The 24,548-nt window shown below is 42.6% G+C and overlaps 1 protein-coding gene and 1 non-coding gene across 14 annotated transcripts in view; one reads left to right on the top strand and one right to left on the bottom strand.

Moving 5' to 3' along the window:
* Positions 1-24,548, top strand: part of RALGPS1 (Ral GEF with PH domain and SH3 binding motif 1) — a 330,788-nt gene that overhangs the window by 95,568 nt on the left and 210,672 nt on the right. For all 13 annotated transcript variants that reach the window (XM_066256190.1, XM_066256189.1, XM_066256181.1 and 10 more), the window contains exons 2-4: positions 531-652; positions 4,353-4,460; positions 17,833-17,883. In XM_066256190.1, coding sequence (XP_066112287.1) covers positions 596-652; positions 4,353-4,460; positions 17,833-17,883 — 216 coding nt within the window. In that variant the 5' untranslated portion in view covers positions 531-595. The remainder of the gene's footprint in view (positions 1-530; positions 653-4,352; positions 4,461-17,832; positions 17,884-24,548) is intronic.
* LOC136327572 (small nucleolar RNA SNORA48) lies at positions 8,620-8,763 on the bottom strand. The gene has a single exon (XR_010729761.1). It is a non-coding gene; the product is annotated as a small nucleolar RNA SNORA48 (small nucleolar RNA).

The raw sequence follows: 24,548 nt of genomic DNA, 5'->3' as shown, positions 1-24,548 counted from the left end.
GTAAAACGCATGGCACATGGCGAGTACTGTACAAGTATTAGTTGTTATCTGTATTAGTATTGATGAAACAGTCTGGTCCACAGGGAGACACAGTAGAATCAGTTGTCTTCTTCATCTGCCTCCATTTGAAAACCAAGGTCACAAATTTAGTGCCCAGAGGGCCAGGCACATAGCAAAACGTTGCGCAGTCAGGTGGGCAGCCTGTGCTCAGCCAGCTGATGGCGGTCAGGCAGGAATGGGGGCCCGCTACTGACAGTATTCCCATTTTCAGAAGTCAGAAATTTAGAATTCTGTGTGAAACCTGTTGAGTTTTAAACATTGGTGATTAATTTAAAAAATGATTGAAACCTGTACAGGCCCAACAACCTATATCTGTGGGCCTTATTTAGTCTGGAGGTGGCTGCCAGCGTATAACCTTCCATTAAAGCTCTCACCCAGGGTCATCGGCTCAGGTCTTGCACAGCTTTTCCCCAGGGATGGGATCTAGTTGGCTTTGAGAGCTGGTTTTTATGAGGTCCTTTGTCTTGCAGGGCTTCTCCAGACAGGTTATGTCACCTACAGAGGCTACCCTGAAGCTCCCTGTGGCCTGGAGACTATGTACAAGAGGAATGGTCTGATGGCTAGCGTGTTGGTCACCTCTGCCACTCCACAGGTATAGAGACTGTGAGGATCTGGATGGTGCGGGGTGGGGGTGCTTCTCAGCTGATGCGGGCTCCAGCTGAGTCATGGACAGCAAGACTGCAGGGCTCCATGAATACCACCATTCTTAGCACTCCTGAGGCCCCTGGCTATGCCAGGCGTGAGATTTGGGAGGCAGGCAGTCCTGAGGATCAGTATGTTTTCTGAAGTCGTTCTCTTCAAAGAAAAACAAATACCTGTCCAGTCCAGTCTTAGCAAGTGCCACATTCCATTTTGGTGGCAAGAAGAGATCAGACCTTTCCCAAGAAAAGCCGCTGCTGATTATAAATAAGCCACACATTCCAGAATGAAGTCAGACAGAAGTGATTCCAACTGGCCCTGTGTTCTTATTTACCTTGCTCAGTAGGAAATGGCTGTAAGGACTGGTGGTCTGAGAGTGGCCTGGGCAAGGGCCTTTTCCCTAGAGGTTTGGGAGTTTGCTTTCCAAGTTCAGTAATGGAACAGAGGCATGCAGGGGGAGTGGGTGTCTTCTGAGGCACAAGGATGCCACCATGTCCAATGAGTAATGCCTGGTCCTATGACAAACTGGCAGTGCTCAGTGTCCTGAGCTCATAAGGCCCTCATAGTTGAGCTGGGCTTTTGAAATGATCCTATGTAATCAGCTAGAAATTCCCAGGAACTAATTCATTTCTTACAAACCTTTCAAAAGTTTCCCTATTTTGATCTCTGGTTCTAAAAAGCAGGCTTGTTGAGTACCTTTTAAAATTCCCTGATGGCACCAATATAGGTTTAAAAAAGTTACTACATCATCACCACTGCTGCCACCACGGCCGCCGCCACTGCCACCACCAGCAGTGAATGTATTTGGGGCAACTTTTGATTAAACAAGGACCCTTGTATGAGTGTATATTTGGGGTAGATGCCGTGGGCATTACAGGAAAGTTATAAAACCTGAAGTCCCAGGAATGGACTCTGGTAACTAGAGGAATCAGACTGTTTTTATTTACAATTTACACTTCATTTAGAGTAAAACTTCTTTCTTCTCTACTCTTTCTGTGTGTATATATGTATAAGGTCTACCGGAAAGTTCTGTCCGTTTCTATCACAACAAGTTTCGACACGTAAGCACGTTTATTTGGCGCATGTGTGCCTCTCTATTTTTATCACTTAATGTATACATACTGACGTAGCAAATTAACTAAAACAAAGTTGATTCACGTTAGTCTTATGTATGAAGCGATAGTGTACCCATGGCTACTGATAAAGTTCATTTACGCCACTGTAATTTTTACTAATTTCAACAAGGAAGAAATGCTACAGAAGCATGTCTGTCGCATCCACCATATTCCCTGGACTTAGCACCCTCTGACTATCACTTGTTTTTGTCCTTACAAAGTTTTTTGAAGGGCAAAAAATTCAAAAATGAAGAAGATATCAAACAAGCACTGGTTCAATTTTTCGCATCAAAAGATAAAACATTTTTCAAAAATGGAATATACAAATTGCCCTCACGCTGGCAAGAAATCATTAATATAATGGCAATTATATTATTTAATAAAGTTTATTGACAGTAAAAAAAATTTGTATTTTGTTTTATTCCAAAAACAGACAGAACTTTCTGGTAGACCTTATACATGCATGTGAGTACATATCTACTGTGTATATGTACACATATGTGTGTATACACATATATGTGTTGTGTATCCAGAACCTGGTAAGTACTCAATAAATATTTGTTGAATGAATGAATAAATGAATACATGTATAATTGAAATGCTCAAGAAATTCTAGTGACTGAATGATGCATTTATATACATACACACCCATGATTAGTGCTTACTGTATACCAGGCACTTTTTTTGCATGTTCTCAGGCATTATTAGTCCTCACAATATCCCAAGAGGTATGGATCATTGTTTTGCCCTGTTTATCAATGAGAAAACTAAGGCAGGGAAAGGTCGATAAACTGGCTTCAAATCATATAGCTGATCAGCGGTGGGTAGGGATTTAAGGCCAGACTTCTGTGACTTGTGAGACGGTGTGCTACTAACTATGCTGACACTACACACCACCCTAAAGAAAGTCTGCCCTGTTACCTGATCCAGCCTGTTTCCTGCAAGGTGGGTGTGGAAGTCACAATGATTTACAGGTGCTTGTCTGCTCAGACAGATAGAGTAGACGGACAGTTCCAGAGGCATTCAGGATTAGTGATTATTACTTTTCAATAGTTTTACCCAGATTTTCCTCAGGGGAGACTGTCCCATTACCCACACAACTTTTAAAGTAGCTACAACCGCCCAAGCCCCTAGGTGCTAGAATCAGTGTCTCCCATCAGGGAGGGGAGAGGATTTTGCCAGTTGCTTTGTGAGCTTCATTTTATATTACCTACACTGCAGCCCTGGAGAGCGGGCAGCAACAGTGCCATTTTACAGATGCTAACTGAGATTCCGTAAAATGAAGTCACTTACTGAGGTCAGACCGCAGTTAGTGTGGAGTTGGCGTTTTAACCAGGTCAGTCTGATGTCAGCGCTCTTCACCGCCATGATACCTTGCTTCTCAAGACCGTCTTAGGGCTTCTGGTATAGCAGACTCCTTTCTAAAACCTTTAGATGACACAGACCTATTAAAATCCACAAGTTTAAGTTTCTGCTCCTCCTTTTAACCTCCATTTTCAGTTGTTCCTAGTAAGATCGCAAAGTTTTTCCAGATATAGCCATTTTGGAAAGAGTAAAATAAAGAGGAATTAATAGAAGCATATTCTCTAAATCCTAGTCCAAGATGTTGAGGTTAATGGAAACCACAAAATCCCTCTTCATGGATTGAGACACATAAAACCATTTATGAACGGGGCACAATTTTTGGGTAGTAAGTGTGATTGGTTTCCAAAGTAGAATTTGATGAAATTAAATAAAATTGAAAAGAAGGTATGTTCAGCATTTTGGGATCCCTGCAGTGTTAGGTTTCATGCAACTGGCCACATTTGGGGAGTTTTAACTCGCTCTTTTATGGGAGACTGTTTCTCTACTTGCAGGATTCACAGTGTTCTTCCTAACAAGGGGCTGACTAAATATAACTTTCACGCCCTTCTATAATTGCAGCTGGTCACCTCTCACCTCATCAGCTAACAGGCCTTGAATTCCAAGTGGCCCATGCATGAAGTAAGCCTTGAGAACCAGTTTAACATTTTGTGTAACAATATCCTGCAATGACTTCAAGTAGAAAAGAATGGTGACACCAGGAAAGTCATAACGCAACAGTGATCTCCTCAGGCTCCTACGATGTGAAGGCCTGTTCTCTCCGAAGGAAGAGTGGGCTGTATTTTTGACCCCACCACCACACAGCCAGCTGGAAGCAGGGAGGGTATGGTGATGGAGGAGATGTGTTCTGGGATCAGATAGCTACAGAACCAGGTCCACTTTCTGGAACTTCATTCTCCTAGCAGAGATACCTCAGGGAAGTAACTTGCCTCTACTCCCTTAGCTGTAAAACGGGAATAGTAATAGTGTGTGCTCAGAGTTGTTATGAGAATGAAGTAAGAGTATGCAAGTGAATTGTACCTAGCACTGTGCCTGGAACAGAATAAAGCACTAAACAGTAGACGCTTCAACCATTCTACAGTTCGGCCTCTTGCCTCCTTGGTTCGGAGGTGTGGGAGGCAGTGACTCTGGAGTCAGCTGATTACTCAGGTGGCACTGTCTCCCCGTTCTTCACAGGGCAGCAGCAGCTCAGACTCTCTGGAGGGCCAGAGCTGCGACTATGCCAGCAAGAGCTACGACGCCGTTGTCTTTGATGTCTTGAAAGTGACCCCCGAGGAGTTTGCTGTAAGTAGCAGAACTGATATGGGTGCTGGGCCCACAACTGGCGCTGGGGGTTCCCTGCTCAGGGCTTTTTGCTCCAGACGGCAACAACACTTATGCCCAGCACTATGGGATTACTGAGTAGAGATTCTTTATGAAGTAGCACACAGCACAGAGCAGGATGCTTTCAGTCTAGAAATGAAGCACCAAGGAGGCATGCACAGCATATGTGAATAATAAGGGAGAGGAGCAGCTTACAGCAGTTTATAGAGAACAATGCCATTTTTTAAAAGCATGTACAGTGTACGTATATTTTGCATAAGAGAAGCTCTAGATTTGATGTTTACATATTTCAAATATCTGGATAAGTCTAGTCAAACATATTATTTACTATAGTTTCTGGTTACCTCATTCTAGAAAATTGGAATTTAATTTTTCTTATTTTTATTTATCTGCATTTTCTACATTTTATAAGGTAGAATTTTTTTTTGCAATGACAGACAATAGTATTTGGGTAATTTTTATAATAACAAGTCTTTAAGAATTTGTTTTTCTTTAGCCAGTGTGTTACCGCTGGTCTGCGGAGGGAGAGCCCCCGTGGCGAGGAGCAGGGCTGGCTCCTGTTTGCCGTGACTTGGTTTCTTCCTGTCACTGGAGGGACAGAGGCAGAGCAGTGGCTCTGGGGCGAGCTCGAGCTGGCTAGGGTGCTGCCCAGGGCCATATATCTCTGCAGACCACGCAGTGTTTCTCGTCTGGCCCACTTCTTCCTTGTCCTCTTGATGTAGTAGGTTTCATGCCCTCCAGGGTCTTATTGCTCTGCCACCACTGTCTCCCAGTTTACTTTGTCCCAGCCGTGCTGAACCTGTCACGTGCATCTTCTCCTTCATTGTGTCCGAGGGATCCTTTTCAGATGTGTGTGGAACTCGGCCCTGGCTGGTTAGCTTGGTCTGTTAAGAGTGTCATCCTGAAACAACAAGGTTGCAGGTTCGATCCCCAATCAGGGCATACATGGGAAGCCATCAAGGAATGCACAGCTGAGTGGAAAATCAGATGGATACTTCCCTTTCCCCACCCCTCTCTCTCCCTTCCTCTCTCTCTCTCTCTCTATCTGAAAAACCAATAAAAATTAAGCCCTGGCTGGATAGCTCGATTTGTTGCCTTGTCATCCCAGAGCATGGAGGTTGCTGGATCGATTCAAAGGTCAGGGCATGTACAGGGGCAGCTTGATGTTCCTGTGTCTCTATGCCCCTGCCTTTCTCAAAAAAAAAAAAAATGTGTATAGAACCTAGCAGCTCCTTGTGCCAGAATGAGACCCAGAGTTGCTCCTAGGCCTCCAGCACCTCTGTGGTCTGGCCATGCCTCCTCTCCTGTCCCAATCCCCGTTGCTCCTAGAGTTGCAGTGGTTACCTTTCTTTCCGAGGCTCACCACATCCCTGCCTATTCTTTTTGCAGTCCTGACGGCTCTTCTCCACGCGTCTCAGTCTCTGTTCAAATGTCAGTCCTTGGAGAAGACTTTCTTGGACTAAAGTAGCACCTTTCCATCACTCTCATCTCCCTTACCTTGCTTTATTTTTTTCATACCTCTTACCCAACATTACGTCATTATTCTCACAGTGTAGTTTTTCTACTGCATTATAAACTCCCAAGGGATAGAAATTTTATCTGACTTGCTCATTGCTCATTTCCTAGTGCCCCAAATAGTGCCTAGCTCATAGTAGGTGCTCCATAAATCCATGTTGACTGGAAGAATTCAGTCCTCAGAACAATCTGATGAGGCAGATTATTACCTCCCAATTTTTTTTTGTATTTTTCCAAAATGAGAAGCGGGATGGGGGTGAGGGGGGTAGCAGACAGACAGACTCCCACATGCGCCTGACCGTGATCCACCTGGCATGCCCAGCAGGGGGCAATGCTCGGCCCATCTGGGGCATTGCTCCACTGTAACCAGAGCCATTCTAGTGCCTGAGGCAGAAGCCATGGAGCCATCCTCAGCACCTGGGTCAACTTTGCTCCAATGGAGTCTTGGCTGCGGGAGGGGAAGAGAGAGACAGAGAGGAAGGAGAGGGGGAGGGGTGGAGAAGCAGATGGGCACTTCTCGTGTGTGCCCTGGCCAGGAATCGAACCCAGGACCTCCACACAACTGGGCCGACACTCCACCGCTGAGCCAACTGGCCAGGGCCACCTCCCAATTTTTTAATAAAGAAACTAAAGAGGCCTGACCTGTAGTGGCGCAGTGGATAAAGCGTCGACCTGGAAATGCTGAGGTCGCCGGTTCGAAACCCTGGGCTTGCCTGGTCAAGGCACATATGGGAGTTAATGCTTCCAGCTCCTTCCCCCTTCTCTCTCTCTGTATCTCTCTCCTCTGTCTCTCTCCTCTCTAAAAATGAATAAATAAAATAAAAAAATTAAAAAAAAAAAGAAACTAAAGATGTAGGAGATAAACTTTTTCACCGGGGTCAAGTGTGGGCAGAGCCAAGTCTGAAACCTTCATCTACTCATCATTTACTAATGCTGGATGGTATTAACAAGGGCAGCTCCATTTTGAACTATGTCTAGGCCTTCAGCTAAATGTTTTACATGCAGTATCTAATTTTCTTCTTACAACAGCCTTATAAATTCGGTACATTCATTATTTCAATATACTAATGAGCAAGTCAGTGCTTGGAGAGGAAAGTCATCTCTTCATACAGTAAGCAGCACTATCTACCTGTGATTTACAACCAGGGCTGCCTGATGTTCTAGCCCAGCACTATCCAACAGGTATATAATCTGAACCACATATGCAATTTAAAATTCCTTTTTGTAGCCACATGAAAGAAGAGGTGAAATTACTTTTAAAAATATATTTTATTGGCCCTGGCCAGTTGGCTCAGTGGTAGAGCATCGGCCTGGCGTGCAGGAGTCCTGGGTTCAATTCTCGGCCAGGGCACACAGGAGAAGCGCCCATCTGCTTCTCCACCTCTCCCCCTCTCCTTCCTCTTTGTCTCTCTCTTCCTCTCCCACAGCCAAGGCTCCATTGGAGCAGAGTTGGCCCGGGCACTGACGATGGCTCTATGGCCTCTGCCTCAGGCGCTAGAATGGCTCTGGTTGCTACAGAGTGACGCCCCAGATGGGCAGAGCATCGCCCCCTGGTGGGCATGCCGGGTGGATCCTGGCCGGGCGCATGCGGGAGTCTGACTGCTTCCCCGTTTCCAACTTCAGAAAAACACAATAAATAAATAAATAATATTTTATTTAGCTTAGTATATTTAAAATATTAACATTTCAACATGTAAGCAACATAAAATTATTGAAATACTTTGTATTTGTGTGTGTGTGTGTGTGTGTGACAGAGACAGATAGAGGGACAGAGATAGGGATAGACAGACAGGAAGAGAGAGAGTTGAGAAGCATCAATTCTTAGTTGTGGCACCTTAGTTCTTCACTGACTGCATTCTCATATGTGCCTTGACTGGGGGGCTACAGCAGAGTGAGTGACCCCTTGATTAAGCCAGTGACCTTTGGGCTCAAGCCTGGGTCATGTCTGTGATCTCACACTCAAGCCTGCGATTCGGTGCTCAAGCTGGTGAGCCCATGCTCAAGCCGGCAACCTCAGGGTTTAGAACCTGGGTCCTCCATGTCCTAGTCCAACACTCTATCCACTGTGCCACTGCCTGGTCAGACTGTATTCTTTTTTTCAAAATGAGACTTCCAAACTCAATGTGTATTTTATTTTATTTTTTTGTCGCGATCCAGCCAAGACAAGTCTATTACAGGGTCCTAGAACGGTAAAAGGTATGGAATTAAATAAATGATAGACAGAGAGTTAAAGATATATACATACAGATGGGTTCAGGAGGACCGCACGGCAAACAGTCTCTATTGCTCCTGAGCCAACGCAATGGCGGCCCCCAGAAGCGCATCCATCTTTATTCAGGGAAAAAAACGTCCATTAGCAATTTGATTGTTTCCAAGACAACTCAAAGACAACCCCCACCATATCATTTAGATCTAACTTTACATAATAAGAAACTAGCTTCCAGCCTCCTCCAGAGAACAGGGGTGGGACAAGCGAGAATCAGGTATAGCTCTTTGTTAACTGGGCAGGTGAGATGGTTGGTTAGGCCCAGTACCTCTATCCCCTAGATATAAAAACACCTGTTTATATTTCAGTCCCCAACATTTTTTATTCATTTATTTATTTTTATGTGCCCTAGGCATGACACAGCTCTGGTCACCAATAATGGCATCAAGCTAGGATGAACTAGGGCTGAACACCTGCTTTGCCCCTGACTGATATAAGAGCAGCACCACCAATCAGGTGCTTCCTTGCCCATTGCCAGGTGCTAATGTATATTTTAAATTTAAAGTGCTAGTGACATTTCACATAGCCACATGTGGTTAGTGGCCACCATGTTGGGCAGTGCAATGTTAGTCTGTACTCTTAGCTGTAAAGCTCTATTCCCTGTTCTTTAGAAGACTTCGTGGACTTCGCTAGCTGATGACTGACTGCTGTATCCTGTTTGCTTTTGCTTTCTTGTTGGTATTTTTATAGTTTCATGAAAGGAATGAAGCAATAATGAGGTTTAAAATCCCTTTACAGTTGTTCACTGTGAGGAATGACAGAGAATTAGGCTGCACATAGAATAACATTGCCCAGCAGGACTCCTTGGTGAGACTTCGAGCCTGATTTCTAGTCTCAACCCTAGAGTGTTGCTCAGCCTGCCTGTGGCCAATTTTCTGAGGCTGGGAAGATTATAGAGAGGATGGTGAGTGCTTTGAGGGTGCAGTGCTAAAACTTTAGCTGCCCTTGCCAGAGCCGGGTGTGTCTTTAGCTTAGATGTGAAGCCAGGTCCCCTGGAGTCTTTGCTCTCTGGGGAAGCATTGGAGTTGCCAGGTGTTGGAATTGAACCAGACCACCTGGTATTTTAGTTTTCTGTCTAATAATATGAAAGAAAGAAAAAAGTGAGAAACAAAAGTCCATTAAAAAATAATTTAAGTGATTCTGGGAGGGTGGTGGTGACAACAGCATAGTTTTTTTTATCCTTTCTGAATTCCACACTGCTAACTCTGAAACCCATTAACAATATTTATGGTAAAACTAGGTGACAAGTTATCCCTATCAAACTCAAAATGCAAGTAGCTGGGGTTACACCATCAGCAAGACCTGCGGAGTGTCAACATCTGTATAGGAGAAAGTGGAAGTAAGTACTGAGGCATTTGGCAGACTTGAGAATAGGAGAACCTCAAAATTTTAGCAGGAATTCACTGGAAAGTTCTGCACGTTAAAGTGAGAACAACAGCTAAAACTGAGGGATCTTGAGCACTCAAATAATGGGTGGGTGGAAGAGATCTAGGGACTAGCCCCTATAATCTCTTGAAACCAACCCACCTGGGCTTCTAGGACAAAGCTCCATGCCAAAGAGAAATTCAGCGTGGGAGTGGAGTCAAAATGATCAGTATAGGGGAAGTTATGGTTAAGGAAAAATAAATAAAATAAGTAAATAAAATGTGTGTGTGTCTTGCAAAACAACTGAATGCTTTTGAACTCTACATGAAAGTAATCAAAGGAAAGCTCTATGAAGTTAGAAGAGCTATTCTGAACCATATTTCCCTCTAAAAAGTTCAGGAAAATGGATTTTACATAAAAATAAACAACAGGAAATTATTACTGTCAAATCTCTCAGTTATTATAAGAAAAAAAGAGTAAGGAGAGAATCCCTATAGATAATGAAAGAGTGCCAGAAAGACATGCCACAAAGCAAACAGAAATGAATTCTCTATTTCAAAATAAGCTAAGAGACATTAAGATCATGCTACAAGCCTAAAATAAAATAAATCTGGAATAGAAAAACTTCAGGAATGAGGTGACAGAACTTAGGAAAGTGAAAATAAAAAATCATTTTGGAAATGAGAGTTGAATTAGAAGAAACACAAGAATAGATAAATGTAACAAAATGCCTGTGGCAGGAAAAATTTTAAGATAAAAATAAATGAAGAAAGAGATAAGACTGGGAAAAAGTGACAAATGTTCATTGCAGGCAAAGAGGATCCAACATATAGATAATAGAAATCTCTGAAAGGAGAATAAAAGGGCAACAGAATTGAACAGATATGTAAACTATAAACTCTTACCAAAAAAAAATAGGTTTGAAATTACATATTGAAAACACATGATGAAGCTGACAGTGTTAACCCCGAATGGTCAATACCATAGACATACTCTTGCTAAACTACTGGATATTAAATGAAAAAATCCTTTGGGCATCTAGGCAAAACAGCAAATGATTTATAAGAGAAATAAAGTAGATTACCATCAGTCTTTTTGACAGAAACACTTTTTTTGCTGAAAGAAAGTACAATAACAAATAAATCAAGGAAAGAAAAAAATGTGAGCCAAAGATTTTATATCCAGCAAAACCTTCAAGTATAAAGGACAGTGATAAACTATTATGAACATGCAAGGCCTCAGAGAATATTATTTCTGTGAATCCTTCCTGAGGAATCTGCTAGAGAATAAGCCTCAGACAATGAAAATAATTAGAGAAACTTCACTGTAAAGGCTAGTGGAGAACAGTAAACATTCACTTGCAGTAAAGTTAAGACTAAATGAGGATTAAAAGGGAGAGGGTATAGTGTATAATGGCTGTATGCTCATATAATAGACACAGTATGATAATTATAGTATAAACTATAAAAATGGAGGAGAATGGAGAGAACAATTGCAAAATTTCATAACTTTTCTCAGTAATGATATTGATAGTGTTGCTATTCTGAGACCATTGTGTGTATAACATAGGATAAAGTAAATGAATTATTATAGGATACTGTAATCCTATACACCTTGTGTCCTTGAGACCAGGATTTTTGATATGGAAGAAAAGAGATACAGAGGTAATACAGAAGAAGTAAGTTAGGGGAAAAATGTTCTAAATTTGAATTTGAAATATTGGTATGAATTCCAGATCATGGTCCTGGAATGTTACTTATCACTAAAAGACTCTGGGGCTTCCTGGGTAACTGATTGACTACAAGTCTGGGAAAGGAAGTGTGCAACATAAGCCTGGTATCTCTTTCCAATACCAGGAAGGAAGTTACCAAAGACCGGTAGGCTCATGTCAAAAAGGACTCAGGAGCCAGCTAGAGAAAGTTCCTTCTGCCCAGTGATGGGACAGTTTGAGCTTCAAAAGTATAATAATAAATTGATTGAAACCCATCAAACAATAGGTCAACAGTGGATGATGATATGGAACCAACTTATTATATTAGAAACTGAGAAATATAAGGCTAGACTCTGGTATTTGTCCTATTTTTTACTTTTGAACTGTACTGGGTAACCAAATAGTAGATGAGAGAAAGTTTCTCTCTATTAAATTATTTCAGTTAATAAATGGGAAAGAAATTGTAGAATTAAAATATCATTTTATTCCCCCAGTGAATTAATAGATGTAGGCATTGAACATCAGCAGCCACTAGCATCACACAAGGAGAGAAATAATGTGCTTCCCATTGAAACAACACAACACCACTTCCAGTCCTGCCTAGGGCTTTGGCCAGATAGCTCAGTTGGTTAGAGCATCATCTCGATAGGCAGAGGTTGCCAGTTCAATTCTTGGTCTTGCTGTCTCTCTCTCCCATCCCTTTTCTTTTTCTCTAAAAAAAAAAACAAAAAACCCAAAACGAAAGGATCAGACCTGTGTCTGATCAAGTCTCTAGTTCCTGCCGCCAACTTTGCAGGAAATGCCAAGGTAGAGGAACGTGTTGACCTGCACCATGAGTGTGGGGGACTGTGTAGGTCAAATGGCTTGGATTCTTCAGCAGATACATTATAAAGAACAAAGAGATGGAAAAAAATACCTGTAGATTAAAAGGAACTTAAAAATATGCATCAAATTAAAACAAAAACAGGCAAGATGACACTGATGCCTTGGTATACACACTTGGGTGATAAAATTATAAAGCAATGAGGGAAGTCAGTGTAGTGGTTACTTTTGACAGTAGGGAGGAACTTGTGATTGGGACAAGGCACATAGAGGAACTCTGAGGTGACTTTTTAAAAAACTTATGGTAAAAAACTTATTGAAATTGTGGTAACATGAAATATACCATCGTAATTAACTACACTGCTCTCAAAAACTAGAGGATCAGGGAATGCGCAGATACTCTAGTACTTTCAGCCTTTCATCTCATTTGCATAATTGAACAACTTTCTTTGACTTATTTGCTTTTCTGATGTTCTTGTTTAATAAAAAAAATCAAATGCTTTTTTATTGTTTCTTATTCATTTTGAAATATCCCCTAATTTTTGTAAGCAGTATATTTTTAAGTGTATATAGGTCAGTAGTGTTAAGTACATTCACATTATGGTATAACGAATATTTTATTTTATTTTTTTAATTTTTTTTTAAAGATTTTATTTATTCATTATAGAGAGGGGGGAGAGAAGGGGGGAGGAGCAGGAAGCATCAACTCCCATATGTGCCTTGACCAGGCAAGCCCAGGGTTTTGAACCAGCAACCTCAGCATTTCCAGGTTGACGCTTTATCCACTGCGCCACCACAGGTCAGGCCAGTATAACCAATCTTTAGAACTGTATTCATCTCACAAACCCAAAACTCTACCCATCAAACAACTCTCCATTCCCCACTACCCTCAACACCATTCTACTTTCTGTCTCTATGAATCTGACTACTCTGGGTACCTCATGTAACTGGAATTACACAGCATTTGTCTGTTTGTGACTGGTTTATTTCACGTAGCATAATGCCCTTGAGATTCATCTGTCTTATGGCTGCTGGCAGGATTTTCTTGTTTTTGAAAGCTGAATAAATACCCCATTGTATATATATACCACATTTTTTTGGTCCAATCATCTGTTGATTGAGGTGGCTATTTCTTGATCTGGGAGATGGTTACAAGGTGTTCATCTTTAAGTAATTAAATTATGCATTTGTTTAAAGTGGTTTTCTGTAAATGTGTGTTACTTTATAATAACAAGGGTTAAAATTATTTAAAAGTTCCTTGTTTCTTCTCACTGCAGATGCCCTATAGGTAGATCTCAGTCCTTTTACTCCCCAGGTTGAAAGCAGAGCAAAAAGCACTTCTGGAACTTGTCTCTATATTGATCGATTATGGACGTACTTCTAGGTCAACATGTATCGATCTAATGCTCTATTTTTAATAGCTGTGTGATATTCCAGAGTTGGATATACCATGATTTTTTTTCAACAAGTCCCTTTTTGTGTGTGTGTGTGTGAACAAGTCCCTTTTGATGACCTTTTTAGTTGTTTTCAGATTTTTGGTACTAAAGCTAATGGTGCAGTAAACATCTGTATTTGTATCTAAATGTAGATCTTTGTATGAAATCTCCTTACATACTAGTACATTTCTTTCTTTTTTTTTTTTTTTCTTTGCACTTTTCTGAAGCTGGAAACAGGGAGAGACAGTCAGACAGACTCCCGCATGCGCCCGACCGGGATCCACCCGGCACGCCCACCAGGGGGCGATGCTCTGCCCATCCTGGGTGTCGCCGTGTTGCGACCAGAGCCACTCTAGCGCCTGGGGCAGAGGCCACAGAGCCATCCCCAGTGCCCGGGCCATCTTTGCTCCAATGGAGCCTTGGCTGCGGGAGGGGAAGAGAGAGACAGAGAGGAAGGTGCGGCGGAGGGGTGGAGAAGCAAATGGGCGCTTCTCCTATGTGCCCTGGCCGGGAATCAAACCTGGGTCCTCCGCACGCTAGGCCGACTCTCTACCACTGAGCCAACCGGCCAGGGCCAATTTCTTTCTATAGATACAGGGATTATTGTGCAAACAGTATGCTCATTTCACTTTTTAGGGAATAATATCTAAATGCAGTGAATAATGCTGGATCAAGACAAAATTGCTATAAAAAACAGTGTTGAGATCATTAGGAAATTTTGAATGGGACTATATATTAGATAATACCTGTTGTACTAATGATAGATTTCCTTAATGTAGTAAGTTTAACATTATGTAAGAGGGTCATCTCCTTCTTGGGAAATAACATGCTGAAGGATTTAGGGGTTAAAGAGTCATAATATTTGTATTTTACTCTCAAATGGTTCAGGGAAAATGTGCACGTATAATTGTATATGTAGAGATAAAGCAAATGAAGCAAAATGTTAATAATAAGTTAAGCCAGGTGAAAAGTTATAGAGTTCATCATATTACCCTGGCAATTGTTTTGTAAGTTTGACAACTTAAAAAAAGTAAAAAGTTAAAAACTTCATTAGGAGTTACTGCTAGACTGCTTTCCAAAAAAGAACAAACAGAGCAGTTCATAGTCCCATCAGCCTTGATGGCACTGATGGATGACAAATGGTATCTTCCTGTTTCATTTGCATTTCCTTGACTCTGTTCTAAATTGCCAGACACGTGCTTGCTGTGGCTCTGGGAGTAGAAGCAGGAATGTATCTTTGGAGCTGATTACTTTTTGTTCTGTGACCCCTCCTGGTTAGGCATTGGAAGGATGATCTAAGTGCAGACTTAAAGAGATCTTCTATTATAAGACATACCACTGATTTGTGAACAGCTTTTGTTGTTAGATTGTTTGGAGGGTGGGGAGGACCTTAAACTGAGGTTGCAGCTAGGAAGAGCAGATCAGTCAGCCACTGTTGGAGGAGAGAACCACTACATTTTAACACATGCAAAATATTTCTTTTCCTTTTTGGCTAAGTAGCTTTTATTTATCCACATAATACCATCTTTTTATTTAGGATCACATTGTAAAGTGGCCCTATAGGTCTCTATTCTGAAGGATTCATATCTACAGAAATGTTTTGAGATATATGGAAATTGGCCAGTTCCCTAAAAGGCTGGACTTTTAGGAGGAAGGAGGAGATGGGAGAAGAGGTTTGCATTAAAGAAGGCATTGCCAAGTAACTAGCTTAATTGGATATCCTGTGTTGAGGCTTCATTTCCAGAAAGTGAGGAGAAGCCATTAGGGTGCTTATTCATGAGTGTTCTCATTAGTCTAGTTCGTGCTCCCCACTACCTTGGCTTGCTGCTGGGAAATGAGTCTCCCTGTCTTGTGTTTCTGGGAAGGCTGTGCCACCCCCTGGGAGATGCCCCTTCTCTCCTGGCAGCCAGGGCATCTCTCCAGGGAGGGCTGTGCAGAAGGACAGAACCTGGCCTTGCCCCTCAAGCTCCCACTCCTACCCACACCCCTCCTTTTTGATAAAACTGCCTGCCTTTGGGTGCTCAAACTTCCAGTGAAGGACTGTTCACCAACAATTGTTTTCACGGGTGTTTGACTTTGTAGTAAAATGATGTGAAATTTATAATTGGATTTTTCCTATGTACTGATACATTCTTGCTCTGGACACTATCATTTTTTTTGGTTGGAGTGGGAGAGAAAGTTCTGAAAACTCCCAGATTGTGTGTTTGGGACCAGCCAGTCTTATTTTAAGCCTGGTGACCTCTGTTGATCTTGTTTGTTTAGAATAAAACACTTGAACACATTTTCTGACTTAAAGTCTGAGCATGGATCAGAATATTTGAAACCTGGACCATCTAAAAAATATATGAAATATAAAGTCACTATTTTAATAAATCATTTGAACATTCGGTAGCAAATCCTAGAACTGATGGCAGGATGGAAAGGAAGTTTTCTCAATTTCACATTAGCAGACTTTTGGTTCTTTTCCTAAATGACATTGCAAACATCCTGCTGGTTCTCCCGGATAGGGAGTTAACTTGAACTGTGGGAGAGATTTCCAAGGCCCTCTGAGCTCTCAGCTCAAATCTGTTTTCACAAGGCCTTTCTGTTCCCTGGGATGGCAGAATTAATCCACATGTCAGGAGCACTTGGCCAATAATCTCCTTGGGTCTGGCAGGAGAAATGCCAGTCTGTTTGTACTGTCTGGACCAGATATATGGACACATGGGCCTATAGGCCTTCGGGCTGAGTAGTCACTCGACACCCAGGTTATGAGGGCCAGATCCATATGTGCCACTGGTGGGTGGACAAAGAGGTGGAGAGGGCGGATTCCCAAGTGCTTCATTCATGAGCCAACCACCATCTTTCTACCAAGTACTGACAGCCTTTCACCTCCATGCCCATGAAGAGCACTAGTGAGGAGGACTAGTCTTTTGGAGGAGACAGAAGCGCCTGTCCACTGAAGCTACCTGCTTCTGTGCCTCTCCTGCTCAGAGACATTCTGTGTGTATGATATACACAAAGATTCTATCTCAATATATGCACATGTACCAACACCCATACACACTCCCCACCTCCCCACCCCCATACAGCGTCTGTCAGGTGCCAGGCATTCTGCACCTTCTGTCTTGAATTCTCACAAAGATCCTGTAAGATAGGGATTATTATTGCTGTTTTCTAGATGTTGTACCCAAGACTGAAGGTTATCAAATAGAATAATGCTGTCAAGCGATGGTATCCAGACACACACCCAAGCCCCGCTGACTCCAGAGCCCATGTTTGTTCCATGGCATCACGTCCTCCCAGATGACTGTGTCTTCTTGGATTAGGAGGTCTCCAAAGGCTGTCTGTCAGCTCTCCTTTCCCTGAACTGTCACAGAAGCATCTGTTGTCTGACACCTGGCATCCCATGAGGATAAGTAGATCATGTAAAGTCAGCTCAGTCCATGCCTTGGCCTGCAACATGTCAGCAGTAATGCCTCTCTTACTGTTGTCAGTGAGCTTCTCATATGGGAAGTAGCCTTTTAACCAGATGTGTGTTTTATGGTGTAACAACATTAGTGCTTCTCAAGCTAGTTGTGGTGAAGGACCAATTTTTTTTCATTTCCAATCTATACAAGACTAATACTTTTTAAAATACAATAAGAGCATCGTGGCAAATTGCTAAAAGTTTCCAAATGCTTGCTCTCAAATTTTGTAGTTATCGCATATACTATGGGCTGTGGAATAAATAGTTTGTGGCTCAACACTGGTCTGCAGAGGCATCTTGAATGTCACTCTACCATATAATTTTGAGGAGGCTTAGACTTCAGAAGAATGGACAACTTCTATAAGCCACAATTTAAAAAAAATTTAGAGTAATAGTGTAGCATTCTAATTTTTTATATCGTCGAGTGTTTAAAATTAGAAAAGTAATTCATGCTTTAAAAAAACTTAAATTGTACAAAAATATCCAAACTAAAAAATGTTCCCCTTCCTTTCAGTCCCACCTCCGAACTACTATTACCAATCTGAAGTTGGATGTCTCACATGCGAGAAGGAAGGATGTGGATCAAGATTTTTGACAAGGGAATGAGTGGGAGAGGCATTTTAGAAATTTGCCTGTTTTTTACTCTATTCTATCTTGATTTTTATTAAGGGGGAAAGTATAATTTTTAAGAATGTTACTACTCTGTGTTGATTCAAAGCAACACTACAGTTACCTTTATGTTTTCTAATACCCATTCTCTTTTGTTGCAGAGCCAGATCACGTTAATGGACATCCCTGTGTTTAAAGCCATCCAGCCGGAGGTCTGTACCTTGTCCTTTGTACTGTTATAACAGTTACATTAGAGTGACTCAGTTTCTCAGGTTCTCTTTCTCTCTCTCTCTCTTTTATTATTAAGTGAGAGGTGGGGAGGCAGAGACAGACTCCTGCATGTGCCCCAACTGGGATCTACCCAGCAAGCCCACTAGGGGGTGATGTTCTGCCCATCTGGGCTACTGGTCTGTTGTGTGGCAACCGAGCCATTCCAGTGCCTGAGGCAAGGCCATGGAGCCATCCTCAGCATCTGAGGGCCAATTACTCAAACCATTTGAGCCACTGATGCCTGCGGGAGGGAGGAGAGAGAGATGGGGGAGGGAAGGTGAAGCAGATGGTCGCTTCTTCTGTGTGCCCTGACGAGAAATTGAACCTGGGGATTAAACCTAGGACTTCCACATGCTGGGCTGACGATCTACCACTGAGGCAACCAGCCAGGGCCTCAGTTTCTTTTGACATCTTTAAACACATGTGACGTGTTTAAGCCCCGTTAAAGAGAGTGTCCAGAAACTTTCCATTATTGATGGTGCTCGTTCTTTGAGCCAGGTGTTTGGGTTCTCTAGAATGTCCCACATCTGGTCCACTCTGGCAGGGCTGCATCATTGGTGCCCACAGCTTCCGTTCCTGAGTTAGGTCTTGCCACACTGATTACTTTTCCCAGGCTCCTGTTGATGAAAATGGTCACTGTCAAGAAGGGGAAGTATGGGAACATTTTTCTAGAGAGCTTTCTTTTTGTTGATCCCAAATTCCGACAGTTGCCTTGTGTCTGGTTTTGAAACCAGTTACTACAGGAAAACACATACATATTTATAATAAATTGTAATGTACATTTGTAGAAACAGCATATTTAATAAAGAGTAAAAAGTTGATTTTAAAAATTCCTAGAGATGCTTAGCAGTTGATAACTAGGCTTTGTAGTGATTTTGGTCAGGGTTTTTGTTGTTGTTGTTAGCAGGTAATAGAAATGCATTTCAAAAGGCAAAAGATTTATGTGATATGAAGAGAAACCAGAGTATAGAAATGCATTTTAAAGTTGTTGTGATGGGCAGAGAGGAATTTATTACAAGGATAAAGGGGCATTTTACAGAATCTATGGGCATGGAGTCCAGGCAGCCTGGGGAGCCAACTAGGATTTAAGCCATCTTCGCTTTTTGCCTTTGCTTTTCCCTCTCCTTCTCTCTTTTGCCTTCATTCCTACCTGCTTATATGGTCCAAGATGGCCTCCCCACTGGGCCCACATTTACATGATCCCCATCGTCCAGAGTGAGACCAGCTGAGTCACGTGTCTAGTGACTGAAGGTTCAGTGACTGAAGTTAGAGTATGTGGCCAAGAAGAGCAAGCTTATGTGGCTGAGCATCCAGCCGTATGAGTGGGGTGCAGGTTTCAGAGAGGAGAGGTATAGGTGGAGAGAGATGTCAAAAGGTGTCTGCTGTAACCAAAAAGTGTCTGCTGTGAATTCAGAACACTCTTAACATGCCCTTCTGACAGTGTGGTAGCCACTAAGAGAGAAAAACAGCATTTTAATTCAAAGTCAGGTAAAGAATCCAGGCCTCTGGGACCTGGCACCTAACCTATTAGAGATTAGTAAGAAACATGTCATTAGCTGTGACCAGCATTTGTGTGAAGACATGGCAATGACCTTTATTATTTGTGTGCTTGCGTGTGTTTTGTTCATTAGGCTTGGGGAGCAGAGCTATGTTTGCTCTTTTGGATTGGCTGACTTCCAATCTTTTCCTATTTTATTCTAATGTAGAGTTAATCTATTCTTTCTAATTAAAAAAAAAAAGCTGAAACAACATACTACCTCTTGGAGTTTTGTAAGGGAATAGTTGTTTGATGTTCAACCTTCTCAGCTGAAGCTATTTCGGATCGTGTTCTCTGCGTAGCTTTGATCTGGACTGGGTGAGACATTTGGATCTTCATTCTTTGACCTGAGCATTGAGGAGGGCAGCCCAGCCTGCTGTGAGCCCTGAACCTGCGTGTGTCCAGGAAGGCTGGGATCACTGCTCAGGCTGACTGAAGGAGGGAGGGGGCAGGAGTTCTTCAGAGGCGCAACTAGGGGCACACCAAGACTTTTCCCTGGGGCATTGCAGTTTGGAAAGTGTATCTGGTTTCAAGTTTTAACAAGATATTAAGGTGGAGATGTTTTGCTTTTAAGATTTTAGCTTGGAGCGATGGTTCCCAACTGTGGCTGCACATCAGAATCACCTGGGCACCCTCTGAAACATGGCGTGCCCAGACTCCACCTAGACTATTGTAATGCCAGTGGCCGAGGCGAGGCAGGTTCATGTTGGGTTCGGGCAGAAGGTAGAGAAACTGCGGAGCTGGAAAGGGTTGGGCCATTCCGTTTAATACAGTGTGTCCATAAAGTCATGGTGCACTTTTGACCGGTCACAGGAAAGCAACAAAAGACAATAGAAATGTGAAATCTGCATCAAATAAAAGGATGTGGCAGCATGTGTGCACACGCAGATGATGATGTAATACCATGTATACAGTGGAGCAGCCCACAGCCATGCCAGTCGAGATGTGGACAGTACAGAGGAAAGTTCAGTGTGTTCTGTGGCTCGCTAAATTCGAATCCGTGACCAAAGTGCAACGTGAATATTGGCGCTTTTATAACGAAGTGCCACCACATAGGAATAACATTACTCGGTGGGATAAGCAGTTGAAGGAAACCGGCAGTTGGTGGAGAAACCCCGTTCTGGTAGGCCATCAGTCAGTGACGAGTCTGTAGAGGCTATACGGGATAGCTACCTAAAGAACCCTAAAAAATCTGTGCATGCGTGTGCTCCACAATTACACCTAAGCAAGACTACAGTTCATAAGGTGTTAAAGAAACGTTTCTGTTTTACGGGATACAAATTGCGCCTGTTGTACGCTATCAAACCGGCAGATAGACCCACATGATGTGCATTTGCTACAGATATGCTTCATGAGATCGACAATGATGCAAGATTTTTGCAGAAGATTGTGTTTAGCGATGAGGCAACCTTCCATATCTGTTGACACGTTCATCACCATAACGTCCGAATATGGGCTGCTGAACATCCTCCTGCCTACGTTGAGTATGAACGTAACACCCCTAAAGTGAACGTGTGGTGTGGCCTGATGCATGATAAGGTGATAGGTCCAATTTTTTTTGCGGAACAGTCTGTGACGGCAAAGTCCTATCTTGACATGTTGGAATTGTATGCAGTGCCACAATTTCCAGAAGGTGTCATCTTTCAACAGGATGGCACTCCTCCACACTACGCCACCACTGTTCGTGAGTTTCTGGATAGAACATTCCCCCAGCGGTGGATAGGCAGGGGTTCTGTCAAGCCATGGCCACCATGATCCCCGGATCTGACACCCTTAGACTTTTACTTTTGGGGTTATGTGAAGAAACATGTATACATTGAATGTATCAATGACATTAATCACTTAAAACAGAGAATTACAGACATTATTCACTCTGTTACACCAGACGTCCTTACCCATGTGCGGCAAGAACTTCACTATCATTTGGATGTGTGTAGAGCAACAAATGGAGCCCACATCGAACTGCAATGAATAGGTATGAAACTGGAAGAGTTTTCCTTTTATTTGGTGCAGATTTCACATTTCTATCGTCTTTTGTTGCCTTCCTGTGACCTGTCAAAAGTGTACCATGACTTTATGGACATACTATAAAGTCTCATAACGGCAGACAACCACACAGGCAAGGGAAAACCTCTTCTCTGGCACACCAACAGCAAGAATGGCCCCTCACAGTGGCGAGCAGGCAATCCTCACATCCGCAATCTCCCCTTTCTCTCGAGTGCAAGCACCCATAGCTTTATATAGGCCATACACACGTGATGCAGCCACACATTCACATACCAATCAGGCAAAGTGCTATAGCTGGTAACCCCATAGGCAAGCTTAACACAGCTACCCCACAACCATTGAATCTGAATATCTGGGTCAGGGTCTAGAACCCAGTCAACACTATTTTGTAAAAGCTGACCTGATAATTCTGGTGCAGAGTGGGGATTAAGAACTAACTGTGGCCCTGGCCAGCTAACTCAGTCCATTAAGAGCATTGTCCAGAGACAACAAGGTTGTGGGTTCGATACCTGGTCAGGACATACATGGGAAGCAACCAAAAAATGCATGACTGAATGGAATAACAAATACTTTCCTTCACCCCCCACCCCATCTCTCTAAAAATCAATAAAAATTAAGCCCTGGCTGGATAGCTTGGTTGGTTGGAGCATCATCCTAGAGTACAGAGGTTGCTGGTTCGATTCCCCAGTCAGGGCACATACAGGAGCAGCTTGATGTTTCTGTCTCTTCCCTCTCTCTTAAATAAAAAGAAAGAAAGAAAGAACTAATTGCTTGGCCCTGGCTGGGAAGCTCAGTTGGTTAGAGTATTGTCTGAATACACCAATTCTATAGGTTCAATCCCTGGTTAGGGCTAATACAAGAATCAATCAAAGAATGTATCTAAATAAGTGGGACAACAAATCTATGTCTCTCCCCTCCCCCTTTCTTCTCTCTAAAAATCAATAAGTAATAATAACGAATTGCTTTAAAGTGTCTGTAGAAAACCTAAACTTGAACGTCTTGGATCTATGATGTGGTAGCTAAACATGAAAGCATTTGTTCCTTATTGTCACTGTCAACATTGTGGTTAAAAGAAGGAACCTGGGAGCTGCCCCAGCTTTTCTGGCTGTTTTTATTTTTGTTAGCAGACTAAAAACTAGAACGTTTTTCCCTTTAAGATGCCTGCCACATTGTGGCTGGGCCACCCCAGAGTTGGAAAGACGTGAATAGGGGACAATTTTAAGTTTGTTGTAGGCAAAACTTTTCAGGAAGCAGAGGTACTGTGAGTGATCTGATTCCCAGAGGATCAGGAAACTTGTGGACCGGTGAATTTCTGCCCTGGCTGGCTGTGCATCAGGATCAGTTTGGGAGCTCTGTAAAAAAATGCAGATGCCTAGGCTCCATCGGTGGAGATTCTGATTCCATAGGGTAAGAGTAGGCTGGGAATCTGTGTTTCAGTCAGGTATAGTCACTGTTCTCTTTGCTGCATGAAATGTCCTGTCTAACCAGTGGGAGCACTTTCATGTTATCTGTAGCAACACGATCCTGCTCATTTTGATAACTTCCTTGCTTTTTGGCACAACGAGGTATACCATTGTGATGTTATACATTTCCTGCTGAAGACCTGAGTCAGGCACTTCTTCAGGGGCACTGATTTCTTTTAGTGGAGAATAAGGTGTAGAAACCACCATGTGGGTGAGAGGATATTCATTGCTGTTGCTTTTAGGTCTTTTTGGTAAAGGGGGCTAGGAAATGTTTATTTTTTCAAAGGAAAAGTCATGAAATTATAATTAGGGCAGGTAGTGTTGTTTTCCACAATTCTTCCTTCCCTCCTCACCTTAGTCATAACTTTTCTGTGGGTGGTGTATATTTCCCCATTGTATAGATTTTGGGCTTGGCCCTGTGACTTGGGCATAAGGGATAGTATGTGTAATGCCAGTGGCTGAGCCCAGGACTGTATGCGAGTGTTGAGCTGAGTTGGTAAGAAGCATCACAAGCTTCCACCAGTTTTCTTGGAATTCACACTCTCTGTGGTGAACTGGTAGCTATTGCTTGCTTAGCCTGAATTCCAAACCCAATGCCTGAATTCCAGCCCAACCTGGCCCAGCCCAGGGGAACCCAGCAGAGATCAGCGGACTGCAGTCACTCTACAGACCTATGAGCAGGAAATAAATATTGTTGCTGTAAGCCTGTGAGATTTGGGGTGGTGTGTTATACCACATTATCTTGTAGAAACATGACCAACATGATGTTGATTTCTAATTCCAATCTAACATTACAAGGTTGTTAATTTACTTCCCTTGATTTTTATACATAGGTCTTTTACACTGACAATTTTTGTTCCTAACAACATTAAATAACCTTTTTTGTATTATCCTATCATATATAGAAATAGTTTTAAAATAACAATATCAATGTTACTATTAACCAGCAGACTACTGTTAAAGCTTAACATTTCTTTGCAATTCTATTTGTTTTTAGTTCCTCTTCTTCTTTTTTCTCCTGCCACTGACACACCTGGGAAGGAGTGTCTCTCTCCTTTATTTCCCTGAAAGTTCTTTGAAAGCACCTGGGCAGAAAAGAAGGGTTATGCTCACTTAGTTCTGGAGATCTACCTGCTAAGAGACCCTGTGTGATCCCAGTGCCTGGAACATAGTAGCCACTCAGTAAATTGTTGAGTGGGTGAAGAATGAATGAATGACAGAATGAGAGAGATGCTGTAGCAGAACATTTTCTGGCTGTGTTTGGGCACATGGCCAAGGGCGGTGGGGGGGCATACCAATTAAAGGAACGCTATTACCAGGGTGCCTGTTTTGTGGTTTAACCACTTTCCCCAAAGCAAGGCTTTTGCCTCGGGAGCTCAGCCTTTGAAGATTCAGATTTCCAAATGCTGCTGATAACTAAGGGTAGAACCGTGACTGCTGCTGCTTACTGCCAAGGGACTGTGAGAGCAGCATCCCAGGGCTTAGAGGAAGCCAGGCAGACGGTGAGTTAAGGATTGGCAGTGAGCAAGGAAAATGGAAGTTAGCAAATATGGAACTGTGACTGCCCTGCTCCCTGGTGACTCTAACAAGTGAAAATTTT

The sequence above is a fragment of the Saccopteryx bilineata genome, chromosome 2 (assembly GCF_036850765.1).
Source record: "Saccopteryx bilineata isolate mSacBil1 chromosome 2, mSacBil1_pri_phased_curated, whole genome shotgun sequence".
Lineage (NCBI taxonomy): Eukaryota > Metazoa > Chordata > Mammalia > Chiroptera > Emballonuridae > Saccopteryx > Saccopteryx bilineata.
Note: the sequence above shows the minus strand (reverse complement) of the source record. Positions and strands in the feature narration are given on the sequence as shown.